The following is an 18770-nucleotide window of genomic DNA, read 5'->3' as shown; positions in this document are numbered from 1 at the left end:
AGTATTTTTCATCGAAATATGAAATTCACTTTGTACTCAGATCAACCAGATCTTTGTTTCCACATATTCAAAGATAAATCTTTAGTTAAAAATACCCGGGTGAAAAAAATCAAATTTTGTGTACACTAAAGACTCAATACTTACACAAGGCTTACCAAATTTTGTGGAACATTAAAATAATGCTAGAGCATAGAAACGCTAGTGATAACTTTGTGATTACCAGGTCAATGTAACATACTAACCCCATATAGGAAGTTTTATTTCTTATATGACTAAACATACATATTTACTCCAAACAGGCTTCAACCAATTCAAGGTAGCAGGTTGCATTGGCAACTAAAAATTTCATCATTGCACTGAATATTTTCTCCCATTTTATTTGTGAGTACTGCTGTGATAAATAAAGCTTTAATCTATAAAAGTTTTAGACTCATGGAATGGTAGAACAATTTTCGTACTCAAGTCCTAAGTTGAACTTTGTTGCTGGGATTTTAATGCTGAATTCAACACTTCATAATTTTTTCAGGAATTAAGTGCTATAGTTGTACAACATAATACTAATTTTATTTCATTTTGTTTGTTTTCTTTCTCTCAATTCAACCAAGCAGCATGTTTTTAGAATCAGATAGGACCAAAGGCAATTAGTTCAGGCAATACAATCCAGTGATTGTTGATATTATGTAATCATTAGTATGCACTCATTGCTGGGAAAGTAAATAAATATACATTGGTTCCTATGATTATCCACACTGGTTCAGGGAAAGCAAAAAAATAATGCAGATATTTGATCCACTAATGTGTTCCACTAGTTAGCCTATTGTTTAATTTGTTTTAAATTATAATATTTGTTGTTCTCATTCAATCACATTATCAAGAAAAATTAAAGCAATTTTCATCCTAAAAGCTAAGTGTCAGTCAGTCAATCATGCTCAATTTCTCTGAATTTCATAAGTTACATGAGTCCTCTTTTGACTGTCAGTTTCTGTTTTAGTTTAATTGCTTACATATCCATAAATAGCTCATAAACTTTAACACTTCTTATACTATAGACAGGGAAGTGCATTTGCACCCTACCAATATCTGTGAAAAATAAATAAAAAATCAGTACAAATCTATGCTTGAGAATTATTATTAAAAAAAAACCTTTTAACACATCCTAAAGATACCAATAATCTGTAGAGAAGAGAACAAAGCATAACTGGGCAAAACCCCAACACAACCACAACATGCAGCTGTGGTTAAAGGATGGATGTCATTCAGCAAAGAACAACTGACAACCAAAGTTGAGAGAAATCTTTAAGCAATCATAATGTGTATTTTGTATGATTTTGTATACTGTGCTTTTAATCACTAATCAAATAAAGTTAATGAAGCAACATTTTTATACTCCTATCTTAAACTCTAAAAATAAGAGACAAGACTAAGCTTGAACTGACTGACTTGCAATTTGAACACACCCCAGATCCTGCTCAAAACAACCCATGTTATATCATGCAATACCTGAACTGTTGCAATCAAAATTAACTTGTGAGTGATAATTCCACCAAAGCATGTAAATTATTTTCATGATTTATAATAGCACAATTATTTTGAGAAAATAAGGCAAAAGAAAGACCATGGATAATCAAAGATAACATAAGCTAGGATAACTGAGGTTTTTGTGCAGCCCACATTTCCCAGTAAAATGTTCTGGAGCTGGCTCCTAGAATTGAAAATATTTGTTGAGGCCTGACTTAACACAATTTTTAACAATTACTGCAATAATCAAAAATAATTTCAATTTTAATGAAAACATATGCACAGCAAGCATAATCATATTGTCTTTAACCCCCTCCCTACATAAACTGTCTTGAAAGCTGATTTTAAAAATTATTCTTCAGTGCTTACAAATTTTTGTATGGTATTAATTTACTGTTTTGTTCTTCAATTATCAATCTGTAAAGGAAATTATCATTAATTACCCAAAGTTTTAAATACTTTTAGGTCTTTGCATTTGATATTTATACATTAATTTTATTTTCTCTGAAGTCAGCTGTGTTTGAAAGTTATGGTAACAGCATCACAAGCCTATGCACTTCTGTCCAAGATTATCATAGAAGAACATTTCAGTTAAACAGCATAGCTCATCCAATAAATTCAACAATAAACTGCAATCTATAATCATATTTCATCATCATATTGAATCAGCACAAATGAGTCACAGACAAAACTGTACATTAGGAAGTTTTATATTTATGGACAACAGTCTTCCTAAAACAGACTAATGTGGTACATCCAAATACAAAATCTGATAAATTCCTTACAGCCAAACTTCAGTAAGCACGTCCCCATACAACTATTTTGTACGAATTAACATCAAAAATAAAAATACTAAATTTAAATGACATGGACAAAATTAACAATCATAAAAATATATTTTGTTATATTTTCTGCAAACATGAAATAAATAATTTTCTGTGTGATAACTTTAAATATTCCTACCTGAACATTAAAAAAGGCTCTGGCAGAAATATCATGGAAGGAACCAAGAACTGGAAAATACAAGTAAAAACAAATTCTTGCTAAAAATCTTAATGCATTTCTCTCATTCAGTTTCTTATACAAAAAAATCACATCAGTTTAAAATTTTCACCATGCTCGTCAACTAAAAAATAATACACAAAATATTTCCAAAATGTTTTACCCAAGTAAACATCATCTAGTAGTAATTTGTCATAAATGAAAAGCCTATTCCATTTTTCTTCAATACAAATCTACCAGATACACAAAAAAGAAAAAAGCTATTAAAGGAGACAACTGAGAACTTTCTGTATTGAACTGCATAACATTGCAGATGAATACTCTTTTCAGCAACCACATGAAAAACCTAAACATTTTTGAACAATACACTAATTAGCTATATAACAAGAAGTTAGTGAGCCACTAAAAGTACACACAAGTACTTGTTCAATTAGTTTTTTTACAGTACTGATCAACAGTAGTTAACTTTGAAATATAAACTGACAATCAATAACACCAATTAGTATAGTTAGTCCTTCTCTAACTTCAATTATACCACTGATACATGTACTGACTACTAGTATTATTCAGTGATAGAGATAAAATTTATAAATGTTTTTTGTGTTACTTTGAGAGTCTACAATAACAAGTTCAGGAAATTCATCATTTTTAGGGCAAGGACACTTGGCCTTGGATTTTTTCTCATTTTTAAGGGCACTAAGACCACAATATACATTAATATTAACTGAATACAAATGAATTTCCCAATTACTTTAGTATATATGGCATTACAATTTTTTTCCACTGGGGTCTTCGGAAGTTTGGCCTATCCTTCCAGATTACATTTATCGGCTAGATAAGTTTAAAATTTAACCAATGAGACTTATCAAGTAAGAGTACATCAGCTTTATAATTAAAAAACAGAGGTATCATTCTAATTTAAAATGCCCTGTAATCTTAATAACATTCCTAGTTTTTGGTACCTCTCTACACTTAAGAGAGTACACCTCACAAATCATGAACAAATTTTGGGCATCTATTTCCACTTATTATTTATCCAACTTTGATAAAGATCAGACTTACACATAATGGGAAAAAATGCTTTATATAATTTCTAGCTTTAGACCCCTCCTGAATCCACGTAACCTTTCACCTAAAAATTGTATACACATTTTACACACCTCTATCTATTTATTATTTTGTCTAACTTGGAAAACATCTCTGGCAGAAGACAAATTTAAAGGCCTAATTTATGTTAATAAAATTCAACCCCAGCATATCTGACTACTCAACCAAGATTGACAAAAATCAGTAACATCAAATAGCACCCCTTTAAAAATCTTGACCAACAAACAGATAAACAAAAGCACATTACCATAGCATAAAGTCAACATTCTTCTTCTGAAAAATACTATTGTATAACTAGTATTTAACATAATTTTTAAGGTAGAATAGTTCTGACAAACAGTAAGCTATGCCTAACTATAGTATAACACACAGTCATAACCTATAAAATGTCTTGCTATTATACATTGATTTTGTACAACTTGTCACTTGTAATTCACCAACATTAATCATAGCAACTAATGTAGTAGGCATAAGCCTTTTGTGAGATTGCACATAAAATATTCATCAAACAAATTACAAACCTTTCCAATTTCCCTTCATTTTCTAAACAAGAAGAAATACTCAATAGCCAGAGCACTTGTAATTCTTTTAAACAGGATTAGAGAAAACTAATCTATAAGGCTTTTCTATTAACTATATTTTTGTGCACCAGAACTACCAAGCATAGGGCAAGTGTACACCCCATTTGATTTTATTCCTCATCACAATCTTTATCAGCCTACCCTCAAACTGCAATTCCTTCTGGCAGAATTAGAGTAAATTAACTTATGAAACCTTAAGCATGGTCAATACATCAATCAAAAGAGTTTGCCCTTATGAGTCCTAAACAGTACTTACATCTGAAATTGCTCAAGAGGTGGAGCTGTGAGGCAAGAGCTTATACTTGAGGAAAAAAACAACAACTTGGAGCCATTTTATGAGCCAGTATGCCAAGACACAAAATGTGTATGTATTGTAGATATATACCAATTAAAAAAGATTCCATTTCTGGCACTTAATCATCACAGAAAAAAGGTTTTATGACATTCTCCCTCTTAAGTCATTCCTTTTTCAGCATGTTTAATGAAAGAAGTATTTGTAATTGCACACTTCACTCTGATCACTATATGTATATGCTGACTTTGTCTTTGCAAATCTTTGGGTAAACTCTGCAGACTGTTGTGTGATTGCTGATTTGAATTGCTTGTTACCAATACAAACCTATGGTATGGTATCAATTAAACTGCAAAAATTTCACTACCTCCACTACACACATTTTATGTGACATATTATTCATAACAAAGTAGTTTCTGTAGAATGTAAATCCACTGCTTGTAACCTCCAATTACTTTCCTTTCACTGCAGTATGCAATACAAATTTAGATAATGAATACCAAGTGAATGGGACACCAAAGGATGGCCCATCATGGCCATGGATTTTAGCAATTTTTCTGATGGTACACATGGCAGCAACTGGTGCTGTTGAATTTCTGCCCTGCAGTATATATCAATACATAGTATAATAAAACACAATCTTTGTTATTCAGCTTATCATGTTAAAATTTGAGTTTTGGTACCTGTAGCAGAGAGAGCACACATAACATATTGTATTGTTTTGTACTTATCAGTAAACAAACGCTCTGGTGATATAAAATTCCTTTACCAGACGTGAAAAATTTATATAGTAGGTGTACTGGAAAATATACAGCTATGATTATGATGCATTTTCTGTATAGATCTCACCATTCATCTAGTTCAGAAAATTACCCTGCTGCACTGAAAGTGTTGCAAAGACATTTCAACTGAGTTTTCAAACTCCTAGTTATCTTCTCCAATTCTGCAAACTGTTTAGATTCCGAGTAACTACATCCAATATCCTATGGATATCTTTTATGGTGAAACTTCACACCATACCTCATAAAGTATGGGTCACAAAGTCCTTTTGCTTTCATCACTCTTGTGATCAATGAACCATTCTAACTTCAGTTATTCTAATGATAATCATACAGAGTAATGCATAACCTGTATCTCACAATACCATCCAATACATCAGAAAAAGAAGGAAAGGTATTTCTTTTCATTCATCAGTCTCTTCATCAAATAACTTTTCTAACTTTTGGTGATTGCCTTTAACCCCGGCCATATCAATTAAAAGAAGTCAGTGGTAATGGGTGCTATGAATTTTAGTTGCTTTGTCTCACCTCTAAATCAGCACTTCTTCATTTGAATAATCTTGAGCAGCTAGTCTGGTATATCTACTTCATTCCTCCTCATTTTTGAGGTTGAAGTTGGACATTAATCTCACCCTCAACTGACTAGACTAGCTCCTCTTCTGACTCTTACTGAAGCCACTGCACCAGATCACCACTTACATGCAGACACAGCTTATAAATATGCACTATGCACTTTTGTGTAACTTCTGCCATAAATTTGCATCCATGTCATTTTAATCAGAATTAACAAACTTAACAAGTATATATTTGACAATTTTTATCACACATTTCACTAAGACATCACAATAAGAGTAATAAAATGAAGTGGGTGTTTTCACAACACACACAAAACTTTACACAATTTTGAGAACAACTGCTGTTAAAATTAACCTCCCAATGCATGTGGATCTCTTCACATGATCCAAACTAGACTATCCAGTGTTCTATCAGTGCATCAGTTACAGACTGTGTGAAACAACTAACCATTGAATAAGCCTCAGCACATTTCATGAAGTACTCAGTTACCATTTGATTTTAAAAATTTTGGAAGAGCATCACTATTATAGTAACAGCCATAAATCTGAAAAAACTATGGACTTTTCATTAGTCCATAGGTTTATACCAATCTTGCATGACTCCTACTTTACCAGGTTTCATGAAGATTAATTCTATGCCCATAATGTGGCCATGAAATTAAACTTTTTGCACATGAATACATATTTATATACCCTTCATTTCAAATTGCTTTTTTATGCATTCAAATGCTTAACCAAACACTAAGTTATGATCAACATAAATCAGTCATTTCTTTCAATGCAAATACTTTGCTGCACACTTTATTGGCTCTGGCCAGTGAGAGGTATGTTACATAAAACTCATCCAACTTATCTCTCATGTCGAAAACAGTATTAGACCTGCTTTAATCTTCCACCTTGACTTGCCAGCATATGGACACCAAATGAAACATACTTAACTAATAAGCACCTGTCAACACATCCAAGCATCTGTCTGTTCATGGTACTGAAAAAGCAAAAATGTGAGTTTCTAAAATCAATGCAGAATCTGAATATACCTTTCTTCTTGACAATCATAACTGGAGATGGCCATGCACTCTCTGAAAGCTGTAAGATTGTGTACTGTAACATCTGCTGTACTTAAAGACAATATCTTTAGTGCTCCAGGTAGCATTTGTGGCAGTTGTTAAATCTGTCTCTCTTGAACCTACATGATGCTGAGTGACTGCACCTGATTATTCAGTCTTTTACATACATTGGAATATCACACCAACAAGCCAATGAATTGTTGGTACTAAATACTGTCTGCACAATATGAATTATTGATTTCAGATGTGTCAGCAACCACATATTTACATTCAAATGCAGCATGATACTGCAAACCTAGCATTACCACTACTAACATCTGTTACTTCCATTTTGCTTACCACACTGAGGACCATCTGAGTGGAAAGCTGAATAATCAGTCATCCATAATTTCATATCAACACCATGACACATTAATCCTTGGAAATATTACTATCAAACTAATACTGCTTGCTTTCTGGACAAAAAAAACAACTTAAAACTATGCAGTTCACTGATGAAACTTTGTAGAATGGACAGCAACTGCCTGTTGTGGAGACACAAGTGTGGAGAATGGCATTTCGAAAGTCTTCCGCCTTTCTTCAAGACTCAAACCTGGCATATCCTGTATTCCTGGGTAGAACAGTGCCCAAGATGAACTAATTTCAGCTGCCATTCTAGGTTTCACCTTCTCCTGCAATTGGATTAAAGTTACAACTCTGTACAACACTGCAACACAAATTGTCTTGATAAGGGTTAGAAAATATCATACTCATGCAATGCAGCATCAGTTCACTGAGTAGCCTTTTGGCAAACTTGTGAACAAGGATATCCTCATGATCTGTTGAGACAACTGCAGATTAAGTCATACAATGTGATGAGTGCAGATAATCTTTGTAAACAGTTACACTTTCTGTGTTACCCATCTTCTGTGCTTTGGACTGCACTTAATGGACTGCTTTGTTTTCCAGAGTCAAACTGCCAGTATAACTCAGTAATGACAGCTGCAAAGACCTACAGTTGCTCCTCATTCAAGTGGTTGATAAAATATATAGTAGACAGTGCTTGTGCAACAGCTTATTTTGATGGATGTCACTGACCAATGACACCTCTTGTCTTTTAGTTGATTTCCTCAGATGGCTTTGACCAAAGCTAGGATTGTGTTACTCTGACTGACATAAGTGATAATCATATACAGTTGGTTGGTCTGGTGTTTTATGGCACAAAGCAATTAGGCTATCTGCATCAAACATCTAGTAAAAGTAAAGTAAAATTATTAAAATTCACCAAAACAAATCAAGGTAAAACAAAGTTTAATTTTTGAATTAGCAAGCTTTAGTTTACAGCAGTAAAAGAGAACGTATAGTAATACAAGTTTTAAAAGACTTTCTGTAGCATAATTTTAATTATTGTAACTCTCCAAGATGACTAATAGGTAAGTTCAAACATCAGCATTAGTCACTCGAAGTTGGCATTTCCAATCCTCGTTTCGAGTTATGTGACGTCACGGCCATTTTCAGAAAGGAAAGTAATACAAGTTTTAAAAGACTTTCTGTAGCATGATTTTAACTATAATAACTTGACAGGATGACTAACAGGTAAGTTCAAACTTCAGTGTTAGTCACCTGAACTTGGTCTTTCCAGTCCTGGTTTTGAGTTATATGACGTTACAGCCATTTTCTAATTTGCTATTGAACTAACTGTACTATAGGAATAGTCTTTAAAAACTATAAACATTTGTAAGATGGACGGTGTCCAACATTATGGATAAACCTTGGTACACAACGCATCTAAAATGGCACCATTGTTAAGAGTCGTAATGACAGCAAGACAGTAAAATGTGGCTTCTTGTGACCTGAATATCACACAGACAACATACTGGTGCATCAGTCCCAGATAAAAGAAAATGATGAGTTAAAAAAATTCTGACCAATGCATGATCTAGTTAGGACAACTACCTTTTTCCGACCCTTACGGAAACAAGATGGTCAAAGTCCAATAGAGGGTTTTATTCAGAAAAGCTTGTTTTCACGTTGCTCACTCCAAGTCAACTGCCAAATGGCACGGAGCCGGCCTTGAATACAGGACCATAGTCCATGTATGGAACAAGCACAGCAGTGATAGCACGAGAGCAGACAGACTTAGCTGCAGTGTTGGCAAGCTCATTCCCACAATTACCAATGTGGCGTGGTATCCAACTACTAAACCATAGCAGAACCCACAGAGTCACCTGATTTTGAACCATCCATATAAATGAGAATGGAAGAATGGTTCAAAAGATGTTCACTAAATAATGAATGGTACTTCCAATCAGGAGTATCTACTCTTCTCAGATGACTAAAAGAAAGATCATATTTGGGAATTGTAATAGCCATGGTGGGATGGGCTGACCAGTGGATACAGCAATGTTATCCAAGGGCATGAAGCCCATTTGCAAAAGTAAGAGGGAGTTGTTTAGTGATAGCATTAATCTTTATACTGAAAAGTGTGACACTTTAAACACAGCCCTGAGGGGCTCCAAGTTCCTGTAGAAAAGAACAGGAAAGTGTTGAACCCACACAAACTTCGAATGGCCTGTCCATTAAAAAAGTTTTAATGAAAATTAGCAAATGACCACATAACTCATATAAATGGAGATCTCATAAAATGCCATACCTCCATGTTGTATTACAAGCCTTTTCAATGTCAAAGAGTATTGATACAAGAAGCTGTTTGAGAAAGGCTTCTCTGATTGACGTTTCAAGTCAAATCAGGTGGTCCATGGTGGAATGCTGTCATCAGAACCCAAACTGGGTGGAGGAAAGGAGGTTGTTTGATTCAAGGAACCAAACAAGATGAGTATTAACCATCCCCTCTAAGGTCTTACAGAGACAGCTTGTCAAAGCAATTAGACAGTAGTTTGAAGGAATCTTGAGATCTTTCCCAGGCTTAGAGAAAGGTAGAACAATAGCTTGGCTCCAGGCATCAGGAAAAACATTATTCTGCCAGATCTGGTTAAAAACTATCAGAAGAATAGCAAGAGTAGCAGAAGATATATGGTGCAGCATGTCATAGTGTATATCATCAGGCCCAACTGATGTACTGCCAGACCGATGAAGAGCAAGTTTGAGTTCCACCAGTGTAAAGGGATGATTATAGTCATAGAAACCATCAGCTTGAAAGGAAAGAGGTGATCACTCTGCACAAATCTTGAAGCCTCAGAAGGTGAAGGATGAAGCAGAAGTGCTAGATACCCAGCAAAAGCTTTCACCAAGAGTATTGATGATGCTCAAGGCAGTAGTTACTTCCTGGCCATCAGAGAGAAATATCAAAAGGTGGACAGAATTATACTGCCCATTGACCTTTCAAATCTTGTCCCATATGACTTTGGAACTGCTGGTAGAAGAGTTGCTGGTTGCAAATTTAATCCAAGATTTATTCTGGCTTTGAAGTCTTACCTACCAAGTATGTGAAAAAGCCCACTGGAAGACAATGTGGTTCAAGAGTTTTGAGAGTGTGAAATACCTCCAAAAGGTATCCCAGACCCATTTTTGAGCCTTCCATTCCATGTGGCAGGTAGGATTCCACCACAGATAAGGATATGATGGAAAACATGTCAAGATTTTAGGAATACATTGAGCAACTACCTGTATAATACAGTCAGTCACGACTTCAACACAGTTGTCAATAGTTGATGGCTTGCAGATGATGGTAGGATCAAGTTCTGCAAGAGAGGTGAAACAGGGTCAATTGACTTGATTCAGCTTCCACTGGGGCCTGCGGATTGGGTGACATCGACCACAGCTAATCTCTCTCAAAATGATAGGAAAATGATCACTGCACCAAGACTTACTGTCACCCCTCCATGAAAAGTGGGAGAATAGAGAAGGAGAGTTTAACTGAAGCAATGTGTTAAATGTTAAAAAAGATGCCACCTGAGAGATCAAATCACAACATTGTGTAATGAATCACATAAAAATTAGGTGTAAACCTGGAAAATAGTGATCACCAGGTGAGAAATGTTTGACCAAAGCTGACATAAGATGGATGGCCAGAAGAAGCAAAAGAGGTTGGCACTCTGGAAGATATTAAAGAAGTGAAAAACAAGGTTTACCCAACCAGTATGATTGCCACCAAAAGGCCAAGGAATGAATCAATGCAAGAATCTTGGACCACAGAGGGGTCAGAAGGAATGGATAAAGATGAGTATCCATCTAATCCTGGTTGAGAGCATTTATACCCAATGCCAGAGGGTAAAGTAAAGGAGATCTGACAGATAGAAGCTGGGCATTTCAATGAGTGACAAAAGCAGTGATCTAAGGCATCCTGTGATGAGAGCAAATATAATGAAAACTTGTGGATGAAGCACAGATTCATCTGAGTGAAGCATTACCACTTACCTTCACCACATTTAAAAAGTCTCTAAAAGACTGATGTAGAGAGAAGATCCCTCTTCTGTCCAAAAGGCCCTAGAATTTCATATTCCTATACACAAGCTTCTCATATCTGGAGAGAAGCATCTATGAAAAAAAAATACATCTCTGTACATGGGGCAGGAGAGGGAATACCAACTGTCATGTTGTTCCTTTTCAACCACCAGTCAAAATGGAATAGGCAAGAAGCCAAAAGGATCACCAAACATTTCAGTGCATCTGTGCAAATATTTCATTGCTCCCTTAACAACCATTGAAGGGAATGCATGTGGACCCAAACTAAAGGAAAGAGCAATTCCAAGGTTACCTATATCTCCAAAAGAGATAGAACCACCTGTGCCTGTGGAAAAGGAGATGACTGTAATAGAAGAATTACCTGTTTTATGGCCCAAAAGCATACAGGAAAAGGTTAAACCCACCAGAGATGCAAATTGAAAAATACCCCTAAATGGACAAGGCACTACATGGAAATAAGAATATACATTAGCTTTTTGATGAGAAACCCAGCCCTTGCAGTTTCAGATAAAAAGAGCTCAAGTATGTAGCTCTGCCAAGTAGTGGGAAGGAGTGAGAAGATGCCAGTCATCCATATAATTGTTATTGTCACTGAGAGATGATGATGTGAAAAGGATCAGAGTATTCAACAACAAACATGAGTTGGATGTGAAGCTGAATGGTACAGCACAAAACAGAAAAACCTGTTTCTATTGCACAAAACATATCAACATGAAGACTCTGCTGTCAATATGAGAAAGTAAGCATCTGCAATATCAAATTTTGCCATCCATAAACTGGGTGCAATGTATCACCAGAAGAAAAGAAACCACTCCATGGTAAACAAAGGAAGCTGGAGAAAACAAATTATATGACAAAGATCAGTGACAAGTCAACAGACCCCTATCTGCTTTGGTGCTACAAACAAACAAGAATGAAAACCCTCAATGGAGTAGTATATGCATTCAACAGTCTTTAATGTATGGATGGCTACTGTTCAGTGACTGGATGCAAGATGATCCACAGGCAAGGAAAGAAAACTGGTACAGTAGACAACAGAGAAAATGTGCAAAGAAGGACAAACCCTCTGGTAAAACCCTGAATGACCCCATACAGTTTCATATACAAACATAAATGTCATTGCCAGTGCTCCACGAGTAAAGAATACCCACTATTAAGGGCAGAAATATCTTGTGTTCCAATAGAATGTGGAGCTGACACAGAAGGTCTGGGAACTTGAACAGGAGATACAGTAAATTGTCTGGGATAAGTGTCAAAAGAGGAGAGTAGATATGGGCATGGTCTACTTGAAAATGGATATCATAAAAATTGTTATTTATTTTACTTTATCTAACCTGGAAAGTTTTCAATTTTTAAACTTTAATTACTTTTATAATAATAAAGAATACACATGAAAAACAAGAAATAAGTTACTTTTCTGGTTTTTTTTCTCTCAACTGTCAATAAAACTACTTTTTTATACTAATTGTACTATTGCAATTAATAATTTATATTTAGTTGAACAATGCACCAAAGAAAACAGAATACTAATATGCACAATAGAAGCAATGTCCCATTACTATCACAATTTTTATGGATTTCGAACCATGCAACATGACCCATTATAAATTCAGTTAAGCTCACCAATGTGTTTCCCATAGGAACAAAGATTGAACTGAAAGTGAAATTGACAATTATCTGTGTGTAAAACAACATAATTAAAACATCATTTAATAAAGTAAAATCTTGGTTTTCTATTGATTATAAATAATATGGTATTGAACACCAGAAAAAAATACTGGCAATTTCTGAAAGAGTATGTAATAGGTGAGCATGGTAAGAGGGGTCCAATTTTCTACTTTATTGTTCTGTAACTAAATAAGATTGCCAATTATGTAAATTATGCCTTGACTGAATGATGAAAATATTATAATGAGTAAGTTACATTAAATTTAATATTTCTTAGAGAAGTGGTAAAAAATTAGAGGAAAGATGCATATAAACATCATAGTCAAGGGCGTAGATCCTGAGGGGATGGGGGATACATCCCCCTTTCATTTTAGGTGGGGGGTATGGTACATACAATCATCCCCCCCTACAGTTTGGTCAGTTGAATTGTTTTATTGCATCACAGGCCTACAAATTGTGTGTTTGTTCTTGTGATTCTCGTGTTCTTACCAATCGAATTACATAATTAGGCCTAAATGTAGGCTTTTTCAGTTGCCAAAATGTACATCTTTAATATAGGTGTGCTTCTAAGTATGAATAATTATGTGCTACATTGTATTGATGTGTAATTTTCAAGAATTTGCAAAGACATTTTAATTATTTTTATCAAACAACATGAACAGTTTTTCTGTAGATATAAACTTATCAAGGGTAATTACTAATTTTATTAATATTTGAAAAGGTAATTCATGCAATGAAAGTTATTAGTAACCTTGTCAAGTATAATGGTCATCTTTTATACTGTGTAGTGTACAGGAATATATTCATGTGGCAGTTAATTTGTGATACATTTGTCTTTATTCTATTAACATTTTGAAAACAATTCACAACACCTCACTTATACAAACCTACATGGAAACCTTGAAGTATCGTGGCAACAAGATTACTCTGTGACTACATGTTTACAGCTTTCAGGTTCACATAATCAAAGATTACCAATTTGCAAATTAAACAGTCCACATAAGTGGTTGCAAAAATCATCCCCTCCCCCCATCGGGTGTAAAAAATCTACACCCCTGCTCATAGTTCTCTAACTATGGGAGATTAAGAATTTTTTTCAAATATTTCTTTACAAAATAAAGATCTTAAAACTTAAATAATACTAAACTTTGATTTATTATCTATACCCTGCCAAGTTTATTCATTTACAATGATCATAAAGTAATTTAAATAAATTTTGAAAATAACATTGACATGCACACTTTGACCTATTTGCAGTGAAAGAGTTAATCACGTGGTATTTTCATGTGGCTTTATTTTTGTACCTATCAGATATTGAGTGTGAACAGCTGTACCCAAAGCATTTTGCTTAAGGTACAAAGTTTGAAGCAAGTGTACTTGTGCTCATCTTGTGTATAGAGCATTTTGCAGTGCAAACAGGTATCCAGGGGGTCAGATATCACATGTCCCAACAAATTATTGTGCATATTAGACCTGGAAATTCAAATTAAATAGAACCCTGTTATATATGTTATTTACTCTAACATGACACTAACTGTAAAGAAATCATCGAAATACAGTGAAATGGCATTTTGACAAATGCGAGATTAGATCGAGAAAAAAATATTTCAAGACTGATTGTAGATTGTAATATAGATATTCAAAATCATTTATCTGAACAGCTTCAGCTTCAAACCTTTTTGCATCTGCTTCATTTAATTTTGCAGTTTCTACTGTACTTTTGACTGCTTTCTCAGTATCTAACAAGTAATAAACCTCCCAAAGGAAGTTTAGGGCAAACAACCATCAGATTACATCATACAATGCCAAACTGAGTGCTTCCTGTGAGAAAAGTTAACGTTTTTCATTTAAATTTTCTTATCTAATTTCATGTTTTAGTTACTTTTGGTACAAAATATATAAAGAAATAAATACAAAATATACATGAATAGCAAGAAATTCACCCCTTACCTTAACTTTGAGGCAACTTGCACTTGGAATGTGGATGCAATATTTTTGTAATCCAAACTTGTCTTACAGTGTTGCTTATTCAAAAAATAATTCATGTAACTTTGAAATACACATTTTAGAGCAAAAAAAGGTCTACCAGACACTGGAATAAGATGTTGCAAAACTACTGTAATTTATGTGGCTTTCTAAATAAGCTATAAAACAGCTAAAATTTTATTATTACCCAGAGTAATGAATTAATTCAAGACACATCAAGCATTTATTACAAACTACGAAAAGTACAGTAACAAATGTAAGAAGTCAATACCCTGCACTTTCCTCTTTCTTTTCGCTATAAACATGTCCATTAAGTATATACCACATAGATTATAAACTATATAATCTATTGATATTGAAACATGATGGATTCCATATTGTATATGCTGGCCTGCCACTACTTATAACTTGTTTCTATTTAGCTAGACACCGAAAAGCTAAAAATAAGTCAATATAGAAATGCATCACATGACATAGAGGTAATGACTGAAAATTTATTCAAATATTTCCTTTTTAAATTAAAAAAATTAAAATTAAATTATAAGTTATGTTTCAAAATCAAATTTATTAGCAAGCATTGTTAATAAAGTTGTTTAATTACAACTCTGTAAACATTTATTACATCCACACTCAGATCAAGCCAACTGCATACAGTTAACACAGTTTGTTTTTTTAAACACAGTACCTAGATTATGGAATAATCTGCCATCAGAAAGAGTGGAAGCTAACACTTTAAAGGAGCTTAAGAAAGCAATCAGTGATTTCATGATAGTTAACAGGTGGTTGGACAGGACAACCTTGAAGGACTAAATAGTCTCATGTTGTCCATATGATACAATTAGAAAGCAGTGCTTAACACCCAAAGTTTTTCATATGTTAACCAAGTACTACCCAATATCATATTAACCTCTTGAAATATAATTATTGAAATACAATTCCACAGAAGTTCAAAACACACATAAAGTGAAATGTAAATAGCTAATTTTGATTACTTTTTCAGTTACTATGAAGATTAAGTACTTCACTTACTATGATTGTTGGGTGTCAGCTAATCATACAAAACTGTAATGATTTACAAATTCAAAAACATAACTTGGATGAGAGGTGTAAATATGCATTTGCTTATATTTTGTATTGATTATAAAATGTAACACCTTGCATATTTTTTGTGGGAAGCTGTTTTAGATAGGAACTTTCTGAAATACTTATGTGTAACTTGATTCTTGTTTACAAATTATTTAATATTATCATTGTTTGCTTGTACCTGTGTGCATACTGTACATATAAAAAAAACCTAGACTATTATTTTAAAAAATAAATTCTACTACAAAAGCAATTATTGCAAGTGAACCTTTATACTCGTATAAAGAAGAACCAGGAACTGATTTCCTATATGCTGATAGATTGGAGCGTGCTACAAGCAATTCCCATTCTTTGTTGTTAGTCTCATTTTCAGGAAATCCAGTTGTTCCATTCTCAGAAACAGCTCCTTTTGCACATCCTTGGCACATTGTATGAATTTCGCTGAATAGAATTAAAACATTCACTTTACAAAGTGTCTGAATAAAATACAAATATAATATGATATTGTTTCACACCACAGTCCATGATTTTTACCATTATACAGATTTTTAAAAAAGTTAAAAAATCACTATTATTATTAGATATAAAAACAATGTAGGACCTAAAATTTTAAATACATAACTTAGATATATACAAATTAATATACAATGGTGCTTTAATCAGAAACACAAACTTTATAATAATATTTGATGAAAACAGTATCCACAATCTTTCACTTGTGGCAGACATTTGCCACCGTTTAAGCCTTTAATCATTTTCAAAACCTATCAATCACCTCAAAACTTCTTCATCTGTGATTTTCTCTTTCTCCCAACTAAAAGCTGCTGCACTCAACAGTAAACCAAACTTGTTTCTATGCTCTAGTTTTAAAGCATTCTTTAATCTTCTTACAAATGTTGATGCAAGTGTTCTTATACTCTTTTCATTATACAATCTTTTGTACAAATTACATATCTGAAATCCTCGTCTAAAACGTTGTGAAAAGTAAAAATTACACTGTTTAGTCAGACTTTCTCCTAACATTAGAAGTTTTTCATTTCCTTTACTTCTTATCTGTTTACAGAGCCAAATACCATAAACAAAACACTGGTTATAAGCAGATTGTGATTGTCTCGATGTGTTAAAGATTGGCAAGCATTCATGATTTCGCTTTAGGCTGAGCCATCGATATATTATCGTAAGACCTTTGGATTTGATGCTACTTATGTTTGAGGTTAGAAAACGTCCTACCACGGTAGCCTTCCCTTTATCGGGCGTATAGATGACGCGAGAATCACTACCAGAATAAAGTTTTCTGCATGTTGGTTGAATCAAATTTCGTAGCAATATAGTACTACTGAGCATGTCCTTTCTTGGTTCATTTAAAGATTATTAATATAGGCACTTAAGTGTCGTGATACGTTTCACCGCAAATAGAATTAAGCATAACAATTAAAAACCTCACTTAGCTGGGCAGAATAAATCCAGCATGACTAAGTTACGTTCGCAAAAACAAATGTCTTCTATTGGTATTGAAACTCCACTACTATTCAACAAATGTAAGATTTGACCTAGTCAGAACCTGAGAAAGCGATTCAGTTTTACATTGTCTATGACTATTAGCTAGATGGCGCTTTAATTAAAAAGAATAATGATAATCATGTCGAATGTGTAATATCTCATATAAAAAAATGAATCTCAACGAACAATATAGCAGCGGGACAAATTTAGAACCCTTACGAGATAATAATTTTAAATTTTATTAACTAAATCATAACGATGAATAATAATGTAATAGGTCTAACATATATAATAAATAGGAAAATAAACTAAAATGTTAATGGGAAGTAGAAATCGTTGTTGTAATGAAGTACAAAAGTACCTGTTTGTGTATTTTAATTGTAGCAACGATTTCTACTTTTCGTTAAAAAAATTTTTCTTGTTTACTTGTTCAGTTTCATATGTCTGTATTCTATTATAGCCATATCACTGATAGTTATAACTTTAAAAGAATTAAGACTAAAATCACAAATTTATAAAACATAATTCTTACTTTGGCCTACAGATAAGTGCATAAAGCTGCCAAAGTAACGATTAAATTTTGTAAGTTTGTAATTGTGGATTTAATTCTAGTATCAATACTTCATTTTCAAAATTATAATATATAATATTGTTATTTGAGACTTTACTCTGACCGTTAGAAATTATCGCGTATCTATTCATTGATATGTAATGTTATCTGTTGGGTTGAGTTGCAGTTTAAAGATATTTAACTCCGTGTATGATATGTTAGTCATTTATTTTAAAAAAAATGTATGTATTTTTTTTTGTTTATTGAAACATCAAAAACATCAAAACAAATACCACAACCTACTCATGTAACCTGGGGAAATCGTACAGCAATAGTCTGAGCCGTTTAAGAGCTAGTCTCACTGACGTGATTTGTGTGTGTGTGTGTGTTTCTTACAGCAAAGCCCCATCGGGCTATCTGCTCAGCCCACCGAGGGGGAATCGAACCCCTGATTTTAGCGTTGTAAATCTGAAGACATACCGCTGTACTAGCGGGGGGCACGTGATTTGGTAAGTAAGCAGTCGACGTAAAACTGCTAATTTAGAAATGTTTGAATTGTTATACCGGAAATGTTAACGACCTTCGAAACATATTATCACAATGTATGAGCATAATATATCATAATCAACACTCTGAATAGTAGGGTTGTTTGTATAGT

The 18770-nt window shown here is 33.7% G+C and overlaps 1 protein-coding gene across 1 annotated transcript in view; it reads right to left on the bottom strand.

Annotated features, from left to right (window-relative positions):
* The window catches only part of LOC143255594 (stAR-related lipid transfer protein 7, mitochondrial-like), a 49273-nt gene extending 31618 nt beyond the window's left edge, over positions 1-17655 (bottom strand). The window contains exons 1-3 of the mRNA XM_076511477.1: positions 16838-17655; positions 16331-16503; positions 2482-2531 (exon numbers count right to left, since the gene is read on the bottom strand). Of these exons, the coding sequence (XP_076367592.1) occupies positions 2482-2531; positions 16331-16503; positions 16838-17406 (792 nt within the window). The 5' untranslated portion in view covers positions 17407-17655. The remainder of the gene's footprint in view (positions 1-2481; positions 2532-16330; positions 16504-16837) is intronic.
* Positions 17656-18770: the final 1115 nt, after the last annotated feature.

Source organism: Tachypleus tridentatus, chromosome 7, assembly GCF_004210375.1.
Source record: "Tachypleus tridentatus isolate NWPU-2018 chromosome 7, ASM421037v1, whole genome shotgun sequence".
NCBI classification, from domain to species: Eukaryota; Metazoa; Arthropoda; class Merostomata; order Xiphosura; family Limulidae; genus Tachypleus; species Tachypleus tridentatus.
The sequence above is the reverse complement of the archived record's forward strand: the minus strand, read 5'-3'. Positions and strand labels throughout refer to the sequence as shown.